At 47.0% G+C, this 14413-nt stretch overlaps 1 protein-coding gene across 5 annotated transcripts in view; it reads right to left on the bottom strand.

Moving 5' to 3' along the window:
* Positions 1-14413, bottom strand: part of LOC132383440 (disks large-associated protein 2-like) — a 706715-nt gene that overhangs the window by 38057 nt on the left and 654245 nt on the right. For all 5 annotated transcript variants that reach the window (XM_059954402.1, XM_059954400.1, XM_059954401.1 and 2 more), the window contains one exon: positions 3327-3498. In XM_059954402.1, coding sequence (XP_059810385.1) covers positions 3327-3498 — 172 coding nt within the window. The remainder of the gene's footprint in view (positions 1-3326; positions 3499-14413) is intronic.

The following is a 14413-nucleotide window of genomic DNA, read 5'->3' as shown; positions in this document are numbered from 1 at the left end:
TTCATCAATAAGCCTACCATTTAACTGGCAATGCTCAATCTCGTCTTTTCAGCTACATAGCCATGAAGTTGAGTGGTTATCATCTATGGTTCAAAAGCCTGATGGTTGAGGGGAAATAACTGTTCCTGAACCTGGCAATATGGGTCATGAGGCTACTGTACTTCCTTCTTGATGACAGTAGCAAGACACCAGCATAGCCAGGATGGTGGTTGTTTTCGATGAAGCTCCTACAGTATATCTCATGAGGAGTTTGGAGGAGTTATAATCCAATCCATTGCTTGTGCGATCTTCTAACTCTGCACCAACTGTTTAACAGACGTGTAATCTCACCATTTTCACTGATGCACCATAGAAAGCATCCCATTAAAGCGTGTTAAGGCAACAGTGCTGCCTGAGACCCACAAGAAACTGCAGAGAGCTCTGGACACAGCTCAGCATACCACAGAAACCAGCCTCCCTTCCATGGCCGTGGCTTAGTGGGAGAAGACAGAGAGTGGTATTAGACTGTTGTCTCTCTGACTGGAGGCCCGTCACTGGTAGTATGTCACCGGGAATGGTGCTGGTTTGGTTGTTGCTTATCTATATATTACAGATTTAGATAATAATGTGGTAATCTGGATCAGCAAATTTGTGGATAATACCAAGATTGGGAACATAGTGGATCGTGAGGAAGTCTGTCAAAACTTGCAGTGTGATCTGGACCAGATGAAAAAACAGGATGGAAAGTGACAAGTGGAACTTAATGAGGATGTTGCACTTTAGGAGATCGTACCAGGGCAGGATTTATGCACATTTGAGTGGCAGAACACTGAGGAGTGTGGTGCAACAGAGGGATTTCTGAGTATAGGTGGGGTGACAAAGAAAGCTTTTGGGCACATCGATCTTCATAAATCAGAGCACTGAATGCAAGATTTGGAATTTGGGCTACGTTGAAGTTGTATAAGATGTAGGTGAGGCAGATTTGGTGTATTGTGTGCACTTCTGGTCATCTATCTACAGAAAAGATATCAATAAGCTTAAAAGAGTGCAGAGAAAATTTACACCGATATTGCTAGGACTTGAGGACCAGAATTACAGGGAAGGGTTAAATAGGTTAAAACTTAATTCCTTGGTTCATAAGAGAATGAGGGAAGATTCTACAGAGGTACACAAAAGTATGATGGGTACGGATAGGGTAAAAACATGCTGGCATTCTCATCTGAGGTTGGGTGAGACTAGAACTAGACGTCATAAGTTTAGGGTGAAAGGTGAAATATTTAAGTGGAACTTCCTCACTCACTACGCTTGCTGGTGGCATAGTTGCAACAGTGCTGGACTTCGGGGCGGAAGGTCCCGAGTTCAAATCCAGCAGCTCCCATGCACATTTTCCACCTGTGCTGGGTTGAGCGCTGAGCTAGCAACTTGACCTTGTAAAAAAGAACTTGCCTGCTCCAGAAACATCAACAGCAAAAAGTTGATGGGCTATGCTGTCTTGTGAGTTGAAAGGCAATTTCTCTTCTTTTTCTCTTGTCACTCACGGTGGCGTGAATGAAAGTGGGTTCCCAGCGGAAAATGTGCATACGGATTCGAATGCATCATTTAAACGAAGTTTGGATAAGTTCATGGATGAGAGGGGTGGGGATGGCTATGGTCCAGGTGTGGATAAATGGAACTAGGCAGAAAAAAACAAGTTGGCCTGAAACTTCTGCTTTTGTGCTGTAATGCTCTATACGTCTCACTGCCTTGGTAAAATAGCCAATATAATCAAAGACCCCATTCAGCCTGGACATTTTCTTTGTTCCCCACTCCCAAAAAGCAAGTACCACCAGGATCTAGATGGCTCCTATCCCAGTGTTATAAAACTTTTGAAAGTCCCCTTGCACAATAACATACTCTCGCCCTCACAATCTACCTAGATATGGACTTACATCTTAGAATCAGCCTGCACTGCACTTTCTCAGTAACTGTCACACTTTATTGTGCATTCGATGATTGTCCATCCTTGTGCTACTCCAATGCTCTGATGTGATGTATTGATCTGAAAAAATGGTATGTTGAACATTAGCACTTTGATTTAATCCTGTGTTGCAGCTTCATTTTCCTGTCCTTTTCTATTGTGTTTTGTATGGTCTTCTGTACTTCTTGAACCTCCTTGATTGATATTGATGATAGAGTCGGTCATGAGTTTAAGGGCTGTGTGAAGTCCTTCACTGTGCTGCCAGCCTTGAGTTGTCAAGTGTGCCCTAAGCCCCCTCAAATCGTTAGGATTGTATATGGCCTCTCTTAATGCTTGTAAGCTTCACTTGCTGTTGAACAGGCATGTAATCCCAACAACTTTATAGATGCACCACAGAATGTAACCTATCCTGCTGCATTTGGCAGGATTTCCTCAATACGAAGACCAAACTTCGCTTTGCAGAAAAACTATGTGGGGTCACCTCTACTGAAGTGGTAATTAAAAGATCCTCGACAGATAGGTAAATAAATCTGAGGCCAAATTGCTTGATCTTTTATTATAATTGTCTTACTACCTCCCACAGAAATAAGACTCGGTTGGTTTGGACAGGAGTGATGCTACACATATCCAAGCAGAGGAGGGTATTAAAATCCCCCATATACCAATTAGACTTTCACAGTTTATGGTTACTAGTAGCAGATAAATAAATGTAATCTATAGCTTTTGGCTCCAAGTAGATGAATCATTTATTGTACTAAACAAGGCATTTTTATTGGCTCCGCTGCCAATCGTCAATCTGCCTGAATACTTAACATTAAATTGACACAGGCCAATACTCAATAATATCCAGACTGACAACATGCCCATGAGTCTTAAAAATGTCTGCCCACTGAACTTTAATCAGGAGTTGGGCTGTCAGCTTTTGCTGGATTCTTCATTGGACCTGGAGGTGAAAAGATGCAACGATAACATAATAATCCAAGAAGTGTCTTTCAATCTCCTGTGGCACCTTGTTATCTCAAGTGGTTTAAACAGGATGTCCTTCATCATTTGGTTACCATTAAAAAGGCCAAACCCAGAATGGATTTTATCCCTAGGTTAGCTCCAGTGCTCAATGGGCCTCAGAGTGGTGAATCTGTGGAATTTGTTGCCACTGGCAGCTGTGGAGGGCAAGCGTTTACATATATTTAAGGCAGAGGCTGATAGGTTCTCGATTGGTCAGGGAATGAAGGAAAACAGGGAGAAGGCAGGAGATTGGGACTGAGAGGGAAAATGGATCAGCCATTATGAAAAGGCAGAGCAGACACGATGAACCACATGGCCTCATTCTGCTCCTATATCTTATTCACCTGGGGAATGGTTCGTTGCAAAATTTCATACCTGATCTTACCTGATTGTTGGCACTGAGTATCCGACCGTAGCCCTGACTCCTGGATGGAAGTTTAGAGGGAGTACGAAGACTAGACCGGTGCAGGTTATCCAGGCTGTAGTTCATTGCGGTTTGTCCTTGCAGATGGGAATGACTGCATATGTAAGGGTCAGAACAGTGTTTGCAACTGAACCTGTACGGGTGGACAGAAATACATTAATGTTAGAGCGTTGCTTATGCAAAAGTACCGGAGGTGCAAATCTGCAGCTTACCTGTAGAGGGGAGAATCAGGCACAGTATAAGAAGAGATGATTGATTCACTATCACGCAATTCTCCAAAAATGGCAAAAGTTAATTTCACTTTTTTTTGCTGGATAAAAGTTGATTACAATATTTTAAGTTGCAAATGTCTTAATTTTCTATTTTATTGAGATACAGCACAGCATTGGCCCTTTGAGCCATGCCACCCAGCACTCCCCCATGTTGGCCAGAACGAAACTACAGTCTAATCAAGGACAGGGGAAGCAGACAAACCAGTTGTCTTTGCTTCCCCCCCATTTTGTGGACTCTGAACTGACTCTTGCTCTAGGACCATCTAATCAGAACAGTTGAATGTGTACACAGGGAGCTTCTGCTAAATCTGAGAGCATTCTCGGATGAGCAGCTGCTTATTATGTAAAATGCCAGACCTACCAAAGAACCAAACTGTAACCTCATTAGACTCTGTGTGGATTGCCTTATTTAACTGGTTTGGATCAGTCCGAGTTGAAAGACACAAATACACCAGGCTAGGGTGGGCAGAACCATGAGACAATGATGGTTGCGGCCCTGTACAATGACATGTAAGAAGGTGACCCAGGTAGACCACGTGACCTTGAGCCAATGGGACGGAGATCCACCAGCTCAATTGATGAGGAGCACTGTAGGAGGCAGGAGCTCCAAATATGCAGGGGAACTAACTCTCCAGCAACCAGAGACCACCCATCACAGATTAGGAGGACCCCACAGGCACATGGAGATTGGGACCACCTGAATCACCTGGCCAGTGTAGACTCCTTTCCCAACTAATAACTCTTCTCTTCATTGACTATTCGTGAAGGGTCAGGGATTCTAGAAAGGTGCACACAGGGAGTTAGTTTGTGCTTTTTAGTTGAGGCAGTAGAAGACACTTGTTGGTAAATACAGATGCTCTGCTCCTTGCTTATCATTACTACAAGGGGTGATCGTTGTAACACCCATCTCAATCCTAGCCTAATCACAGGTCAATTTACAAGGAGCAACTAACCTACCAATTGGAACTTCTTTGGACTGTGGTAAGCAACCAGAGCACCCAGAGGAAAGCCACGTGGTCAGGGGACAAACGTACAAACTTCTTACAGGCAGCAGCAGAAATTGAACCCGGGGTCATCTGTAAAGCATCACGCTGCCCACCCTACTTTGCATTTATTTCGACAGTTCCATACCAGCAGAATAGCTCAAAGCACTTACAGGGAATGAACTGTTTCTGCAATAAGTCAATGCTGTTGCTTCAAAAGGAACTATGGCCTTTAGTTCACATTGAGATAAGTCAAGGGTTAATTTGCTCTGGTGGTGCTGCTCCAGGGATTGTTACTTGGCAAGGGCAATGGGAGAAGTCTCCAGCTCTTCTACACTTAATAGATATTGTAGATTTAATACTATATTAAAAAACAGAGGGATGGAAATCGATCTTTAGTTGCTTGCACTAAGCAAGAAGAATAGTAGCAGTGCACATCATGCTTTATTCCTGAAATTCAATTTTATTAACATAACCATCGCTCAGTAATGCTGAGGGTTCGTGAATGGTTTTGGAGTATTCACTGGTGATACTGTCTTACGGTGGAATTAATTCTCCATTTCTGTTTGTTACTCTTACTGATGACCTGTGGTCTTTTGGGTAGAAAGTGTATCTGTCAACATTCTGTCAGGCAGTGTGTTGGGGTGGGCTCAGAGAAAATTGTCTGTGGCCGAAAAATTCAGCAAACAATGTACGTAAAGTGCAAAGGGAACACATTACTACGACATCTCCTGGCAAAAGTAGGGTGACCTTTCCAGAAATGAGTGAAGGACAAAAAACGAGAGGTCCAAGAGGGAAACTGAGGTGGAAATTTTTCATAAGGAGAATGGTTGGAATCTAGAATACAATGCCTGTGGTGATAGTGGAGATAGAGACTCTCAGAGTATTTAAGATGCACTGAGACAGGCCCTGAATCACCAAGACTTAGACAGCTACTGAATAATGGGCTGAATGGCCTGTTTTTGTCCTACTTGAAACTTTACACACAGCAGATCAATTCAGCAGCATAGGCAACTAGCTTGCTTGACCTGGAAATTACTCAATCATCATTATGGCTGGCCAAGACATTGTCGCCAAATGTAGTTAAGCAGAAATAATTCAACAACACGTTGGTTATCCAGGCATCCAATGGACAAAGTATATCAATTTGACCCTTGGACAAGTATTTTATCCACCAATGAAAAGCTGAGATCAAGCATAAGGATGCTATTATCTGAAATTTCCTCCTCATATCACACCCAATCTTAACTTGGAAGTGTATTAACACTCCCCTTCTCCGTCCAGTCCTCCGGGTTAATTCATTGGTGAGCCTAGGAATAGAGTGCAAGTCGGGATGGGCCGTTACAATCCATTCTTTTTGCAAAACATGAGCACAGCAGGACTGATTGAATGTGCTGCTCTACTATGGCTAGGAAGCTCTTCTCCACAGAGCTGTGAATCAGCCACCTGCCTCCCCTACCACAAACTCCATGGCTCGGATCCCAACTTCCTCTCCCTTGAGAATGCTTCCACGATGCCTTAATGGAACTAGCATTAACGCAAGTTAACGATGACAACTTCGGGAGGGCTGCATTGTCCAGCTTTTGTGTGAGCACCTCCTGCCTTTTCCACTGGCTAAAGTGAGTGCTAACAGCAGGTGTCTAGGCTGTCCTAAGTTGGAAGTGTTATACAACCAAAAAATAAACTGGAATTTGAAAGATCTTGCTTCTGAGTCAGAAAGACGCCAGAGGTTTCAGAACATAAATCAGACTGACACCCCGGGCAGTACTGAAAGGTTGTTGTTCACTTCAGAGTGTCATCTATCAGATAAAATATTATCCTTCGAGTCCTGGAAACTACTTATCCACTAACTGATATGATAAAGTAACAGATTCTCTGGTCGATCACGCTGCTTTTTATGGGAACTTACTGCCCACAAATTGGTTCCCCCATTCTGCTCCGTTACAATGGCAGAAGGGGGAGATTTACAGTAACCGAGAGATCTTATTTTTCTTCTTCAGTGTGTGAGAATGAAAGACGAAACAGACCTTCTCGAGCAGGTTGCATTGATTTCAGCCTGTGGAGAAAGCGTCAGGTAAAATGTCAGTTAAATGGGTCTATTTCATCTGCACACTTCCTAAAATAACCTTTGCAGATGAGTGCTATGTCATTACTGCCACTCTTCGGTACACTTACAATACTGAAATGTCTCTGGAAACCTCGGGCCTGGATTCTATCCAAAGACATCAGCACTGCTTATTTTACCAGAGTCAGTGTGGCTCATAGTTTCATTTCAATTGTGTGCAAAGGCAGAACTGAAATTAGAAAATGGGTGTAAGATTCTTAGTGGAAAAGTATAAGAATTAAATATCACTTTCCAGCAATTCAACTGACAAGACACTTAAAACCCTAGTCTGCCCATTTTCATCTCTAGGTGGCAGCACCCAATGATAGTCTGTGAACAGTAAAGAAGTTGAATTAAGAATTCTTTGCAAACTGGGCTGGAAATAAAGTTGATAGGTAATGACAGAACACCTCCAAGAGGACTACAACTTTGTCGTGATTCGGAGGCTCGTGTGCCTCAATGACCCGGAGAGAGATGCTGGCTGGAGTCAGGACTTCATGCTTTGGCTTTTGGTAGGGTCAACAGGTCAAAGGATAGAGATCAGACTAAGATTGGTCCATCAATCCTCCAGGCTTGGGGGTTTCAGCAAAGGGTTAACAACCTTGACTGGTAAAACGAAACGGTTACAGAAACAGCAGCAAAGAATCCTTCTACATCTCAGTGTGATGGCTTTCCTGAGTCTCCACCTGGGACTTGCTTGACCGACTGTAAACCAAGAAGAAGCCACTGACGCAATGAAGGAAGCGGTGAATGCCGCAGGACGTAGAGGACCTTCACTGCTGCCCTAAGAACCAGCAGCGTAACCGGCAAAATAAGACGCATGACGGAACAAGTTTGTGACAGCGAGAACTTAAGCTAAGTTTAAAAAGCCATGGACTCTTCCAGTGGACAATGTGATGATCACCTGCTGGTACCAAGATGAGGAGAACAGGCAGATTTGAGGGAATGAGTCCCAAGCCACACGGTACTGCTTTATGAAAGGAAGTGCACAATATCTCTGCCTTCCTATTTCTGGCTTAGTATGCAACAGTCCTTCACACTGCCAACAGATATTTATGATACTAACTTTACTAGTTTTATTCAACTCTCATAGTTAAAATGGGAAAAGAGAAGTGGGTTGCTATTAGCACCGTACATTCCTGATGGGTCTATTGTACAATCTAACACTTACTTTTCCCCAACCTGTATCTGGGGATATTGTAGGACCAAAAAGGAAGTCACAGCGCCTAAACTTCACTCAGACCACATCTGGAGTATTGTGTGCAGTTCTGGTTACCCTGTTATACAAAGGACGTGGAGAATGTGGAAAGGGTTTTGTCAGGATGTTGCTTGGATTAGAGGGGATCAGCTAAAAGAGAAGATTGGACAAACTTGGTTTGTTCTCTCTAGTGTGTCAGTGGCTGAAGGAAGACCTGATGTAGGTTTTTCAAAAGAAGAGTGATATTCACAGAACAGGAAGTCAGAAAGTTTCCCCCAGGGTAAAGGTCTGAAACACCAGAGGACATGTTTTTAAGGTTGGGGGGGGGGAGGTTTAAAGGTGATGTAAAGGGCACTTTTTTAATGCAGAGGGTATTAGGTGCCTGGACTGAGTTACCAGGGGTTGAAGTGGAAGGAGGCAGTTTAGAGGATCTGAGAGCCTTTTGAATTGACACATGAGGGCGAAACTCAGGAGGAGGACATTTAGTATCAATTGGAATCAGGAGTGGGACAACATGGTGGGTTGAACAGGCTGTCCAGTGCTGCAGTGTTTTAAGTTCTATACAAAATACCCCTCTAATGGTGATCTAGCAGCTTGACGAATAGGTTTTGTATTTCCTTAATCAAACAGGTCAGAGAACACAGAAAATGAATTCAAAACCTGAGGTAGAAGAGAGACAAATCAAATTCAAATCTCAGACAGAGAAATAAAGAGGGGGATTTAGTATTTTGAATACCTAATCATGATTCGATTGAAGGAATGATAGGAAGTTCACAACAGCTAATTTTCAAAGCAATAATTAAGACTGGTCAACATTTACCTATAAGCTGTCCCCCTACCCCTTACAATGATATGCCTCAACTCTGCCTGGTAAGCTTTGCTGGATATTTATGAAAATTGTTCAGCTACCTCACGTTTTTCTGTTGAGGCGCGAGCCAATCACTGGTATCACGGCCTGAGAGAGGATTGTACCAACAGTAGAAAGTCTGATTTTCCCCGCTTAACTGCGTACGTGCTGCCAGTGGAGGACGACATCCAATTCACTTTGCAAAGGCAGTGAGTGTTGTCCTGTATCGGATCAATGTCGAGGACGTGGCAAGTTCACATGCAGCTGATTGATTTTGACTGGTTCTCTCTCTTCCGTGGGCTCTCAAGTGTGTATGTTTCACTCAGTGGGCCTGGTTCATAGCTCTTACACAGTAAGTTGCCCAGCATGTAATATTACTAATATGACTCAGTAAAAAATTTTAATCACGCCACTCCATGGTTGTTCTTGCTCCGCGCATGCGTAACTGTCATAATTACATTAACTAAAATCCAGGCCAAGACTTTTCCTTATTGATGGATATAAGACAAGGCTTTCTGGCGCCTTTCAAAGTTCGGGTGGCAAATACAATGATAACTGTTAAAATGTCTCATTCCTTATGGAATGATCAGAGACCAGTGGTAACATTTGTGAAGTACTAATGTTCTGGATTATAGACAGCTAGATATGTGATCAGTTCACAATCATCTACCAGCATTGAAGTTGCTTAATTTTATTACAGATGAAATTAAGTACCAGAAGACCACAATGTGTGCGAATTGGTGATAACATATCCTCCTCACTGATGATCAACACTGGTGCCATCAATAACTCGTTCTGAGACGTAAAAGCGAGATATCGGCTTTTATTGACTGGGAGAAGGAACAAGCAGTGGTTGACCACCATACTACATCCTGGAGACTGACAGGCCGGGCTCAGGCCTCAATCGCCTTTATACCGGACTCTGTGGGAGGAGCCACAGGAGCAGACAGCGGGGGGGGGGGGGGGGGCGTGTCCAGACAGGTATATGTAGTTCACCACATTCACCACCCCCCACTTTGTTTTAAAAAGAGAGTCCCCAAGTGGCGAAGTTTCTTACAAGTATATTTACAGGTTAGGTCTATCAGGTGGTCGAATCTGTCGCTGCGATCTACGTAACACCGGCTGTGATTGCCCAGGTGCCGGTGGTGATTGCACCGGAGACGGTGGTTGTGCTGGTTCCGGCCTAACTGGAGGTGCCAGCCCACTAGGCGTCAGTGATCCCTCACATGTGTGCGAGGTGCTTGGTATATACGCGTACGAGTCGCCCGGTATATGAGTGAGGAGTCTGTGTAGGGCTCGGTGTGCGCGGTGTCACCTCGGGTACAGGGTTCATAGTTACCGTGGAGTGCTCGGGGTAGTGATCTGCTGCTCCTGTGGTCGCCAGGTTGCGGACGGAGAACGTGTCCTCCCGCCCATCAGGTAAGATCACATAGGCATACTGGGGGTTCGCATGTAGAAGGTGAACCCTCTTGACCAGCGGGGAGTATTTATTACTCCTCACATGTTTCCAGAGCAGCACTGGCCCTGGGGATGTCAGCCAAGCTGGTAGGGTGGTCCCAGTGGCAGACTTCCTGGGAAAAGAGAATAGGCGCTCGTGAGGGGTGGCATTGGTGGATGCACATAACAGGGAGTGGATAGAGTGGAGTGCCTCAAGGAGGACCTCCTGCCATCGAGAGACCGGCAACCCTTTTGACTTAAGGGCTAAAAGTGTGGCCTTCCACACTGTGACATTCTCCCTCTCCACCTGTCCATTTCCCCGGGTATTATAACTCGTGGTCCGACTAGTAGCAATGCCCCTAGCCAGCAGGTACCGGCGCAGCTCGTCACTCATAAAGGAGGACCCCCTATCACTGTGGATATAGCAGGGATATCCGAACAGAGTGAAGAGCTGGCGCAGGGCTTTTATGAAGGACGTGGTAGTGGTGTCGGGGCAGGGGATGGCAAAGGGGAACCGCGAGTACTCGTCGATAATATTGAGAAAATAGACATTGTGGTCGGTGGAGGGAAGGGGGCCCTTAAAGTCAACACTCAGTCACTCAAAGGGGGTGGGTGGCCTTGACAAGTTGCGCCTTTTCAGGACGGTAGAAGTGCGGTTTGCACTCAGCGCAGACTTGGCAGTCCTTGGTCATCGTCCTGATTTCCTCAAGGGAGTAAGGCAGGTTCCGGGCTTTCACGAAATGGTAAAGTCGGGTGACCCCCGGGTGGCAAAGATCTACATGGAGGGCGTATAGCCAGTCGAGCTGTTCGCTAGCACACGCTCCCCGGGATAGGGCATCAGGGGGCTCATTGAGCCTTCCAGGCCGGTACAGGAGATCATAGTTGTAGGTGGAGAGTTCTATTCTCCACCGCAGAAGTTTATCATTTTTGATTTTGCCCCGCTGTTGGTTGCTGAACATGGATTCAACTGAGCGCTGGTCGGTCAGCAAGGTGAACCTTTTGCCGGCGAGATAGTGCCTCCAGTGCCTAATAGCTTCCACTATGACCTGGGCTTCTTTCCCCACCGCGGAGTGCCGAATTTCACAGTCTTGAAGGGTACGTGAAAAGAATGCTACTGGCCTGCCTGCCTGATTGAGGGTAGCAGCAAGCGCGAAATTGGAGGCGTCACTCTCTACTTGGAAGGGAATGGTCTCGTCCACCGCATGCATTGTTGCTTTGGCAATGTCCCCTTTAATGCAGCTGAAGGCCGTGCAGGCCTCGGCAGAGAGGAGAAAAGTGGTAGACTTGACCAGGGGGTGGGCCTTGACTGCGTAATGGGTGACCCATTGGGCGTAATAGGAAAAGTAGCCCAGGCACCGTCTTTGAGGGTGGTGGGAAGAGGGAGTTCTAACAGGGGGCGCATATGGTTGGGATCAGGGCCAATGACCCCATTTTCCACGACATACCCAAGGATAGCGAGTCCGGTGGTTCTGAACACACACTTGTCCCTATTATAAGTAAGGTTCAGGGCTTCGGCCACTTGGAAAAATCGTTGGAGGTTGGCGTTGTGATCCGACCAGTCGTGACCACAGATGGTGATATTATCCAGATAGGGAAATGTGGCCTTCAGTTGGCACTGGTCCACCATCCGGTCCATTTCCCTCTGGAAGACCGAGACACCATTTGTGACACCGAATGGGATGCGCAGGAAGTGATAGAGCCTGCCGCCCGCCTCGAAGGCGGTGTAGGGGCCGTCCTCTGGGCAGATGGGGAGCTGGTGATAAGCGGATTTCAGATCTTTTGTCGAGTACACCTTGTACTGAGCTATCTGGTTGACCATATCCGCGATGCGGGGTAGGGGGTATGCATCAAGCTGCGTGAACCTATTGATGGTCTGGCTATAGTCCACGACCATCCTATTTTTCTGCCCGGTCTGAACAACGACCACCTGGGCCCTCCAAGGACTTGTGCTTGGCTCAATGATCCCCTCCCTGAGCAGCCGCTGCACTTCTGACTGAATGAAGGCCCTGTCCCCCGCACTGTACCTCCTGCTTTTAGTTGCCACAGGTTTACAGTCGGGGGTCAGGTTGGCGAACAGCGGTGGGGGAGGGACCTTGAGAGTGGAGAGGCTGCAAGTGGTGTCAGTAGCGCAGCTGTCGGCATGGTGCTGGGCGGGACGTGTGGTTCGGTGTGTGTGTGTGGTCGGTAGCGGCGTATATGGCGAAGTCCCACAAAACTGAGGATTCCTGACAGTGAGTGGTGGGAGGGGCCCGTCATATGCCATAGTCACACTTTCGAGGTGGCTCTGGAAATCCAGCGCCAATAGCACAGGTGCGCACAGTTGAGGCATGACCAGTAGCGCAAAGTTCCAATATTCTGTGCCCTGCACTACCAATGTCGCTACACAACCCACCCGGATGTCTGTGGAATACGACCCAGAAGCCAAGGTGACCCTCTGGCTTACCGGCCGTGTCACAAGTCCGCAGCGTTGCGTTGTGTCCGGGTCAATAAAACTCTCAGTGCTGCCCGTGTCAAACAGGCAGCTAGTCCTGTGCCCCTCCACCAGGATGTCCATCATTGACCTTGCAAGCTGGTGTGGGGTGCTTTGGTCGAGGGTTACGCTGGCCAGAGTTGAACTGCCGTCTTGGTGCCTGGTAAACACCGGTGCGTAGGGGGTGGGGCATGTTGGCACCGACAAAGATGGCCGCCCCCATCCAGGCATGCAAGATGGCGGCCCCCATGCCTTGCACAAGGTGGGCAGGCAAGATGGCGGCCCCCATGCCTCATATGCAGCGCTGCCCGACCCCGCTCGTGGTTTAGACTTACAGACCTTGGCGAAATGGCCCTTCTTCCCGCAGCTGGAGCAGGTCGCTTCCTGGACCGTGCAGCGTTTTCGGGGGTGCTTTTCGAGTCCGCAGAAGTAAGACTGCACAGGCTTCTGAATGGCCGCAGCTGTGGTCGGGTTTGGGGAGTTTGTGGAATCGCGACTGGCAGCGGCGTTGGCGAATTCGCTCGCGGGTACCGGCAACGGCGGGGTCTGAGGTGTCCACGGAACCGGCGGGGGATTGCGCGGCTGGACAGAGTCTGCGTTGTGCAGAGCAGCCTCCAGCGTGTCGGCCGGCTCGATCGCCAAGCGTAAGGTAAGATCGGTATTTTCCAGCAGCCGCTGACGCACATACACTGACCTGATTCCTGTGACAAAGGCGCAACGTACCAAAAGTTCCGCATGCTGTTCCGCCGTGAGTGTTTTGCAATCACAAGTTCGGACGAGTGTCTGTAGGGCTCGGAGAAACTGGGCGCTCGATTATCCAGGCCGCTGTCGTCGCGTAGCTAAGCAATGTCTTGCATAGACGGTGTTCACCGGCTGCAGGTACTGTCTTTTGAGGGTGTCCAGTGCCCCTTTGTAGGTCGACAGGCCCCTGATAAGTGAGTAAACTTTCGAGGTGACCCTCAAGAGGAGAATTCGGTGCATAACAGCGGGTTCAATTGCACTAACCTCCTCCAAGTATGATTGGAAGCATGCAAGCCAGAGTTCAAAGGCAAGAGCTGCTTCAGGGTCTTGGGGGTCCAAATCCAATCTTTCCGGATGTAAAACGTTTTCCATGTTTTAAAACTTTCAGTCAATAAAATTGATGCACCATCAATAACTCACTCTGAGACGTAAAGGCGAGATATCGGCTTCTATTGACTGGAAGAAGGAACAAGCAGTGGTTGACCACCATATTACATCCTGGAGACTGAGAGGCCGGGCTCAGGCCTCAATCGCCTTTATACCGGGGTCTGTGGGAGGAGCCACAGGACGAGTCAGCAGGGGGGAGCATGTCCAGACAGGTATATGTAGTTCACCACAGCACCTCAGGGGTGAGTGTTTAGCCCACTGTTCTACTCTCTGTATACGCATGACTGCGTGGTTAGGCATAGCTCAAATACCATCTATAAATATGCTGACAATACAACAATTTTTGGTAGAATCTCAGGTGGTGACAAGAGGGCGTACAGGAGTGAGATATGCCAACTAGTGGAGTGTTGCCGCAGCAACAACCTGGCACTCAACGTCAGTTAGACAAAAGACACAAGAGACTTCAGGAAGGGTAAGATGAAGGAACACATATCAATCCTCAGAGTGGGATCAGAAGTGCAGAGAATGAGCAGCTTCAAGTTCCTGGGTGTCAAGATCTCTGAGGATCTAACCTGGTCCCAACATTAATGTAGTTATAAAGAAGGCAAG

Source organism: Hypanus sabinus, chromosome 30, assembly GCF_030144855.1.
Source record: "Hypanus sabinus isolate sHypSab1 chromosome 30, sHypSab1.hap1, whole genome shotgun sequence".
Taxonomy (NCBI): Eukaryota; Metazoa; Chordata; class Chondrichthyes; order Myliobatiformes; family Dasyatidae; genus Hypanus; species Hypanus sabinus.
This window is presented reverse-complemented; position numbering and strand designations above follow the sequence as displayed.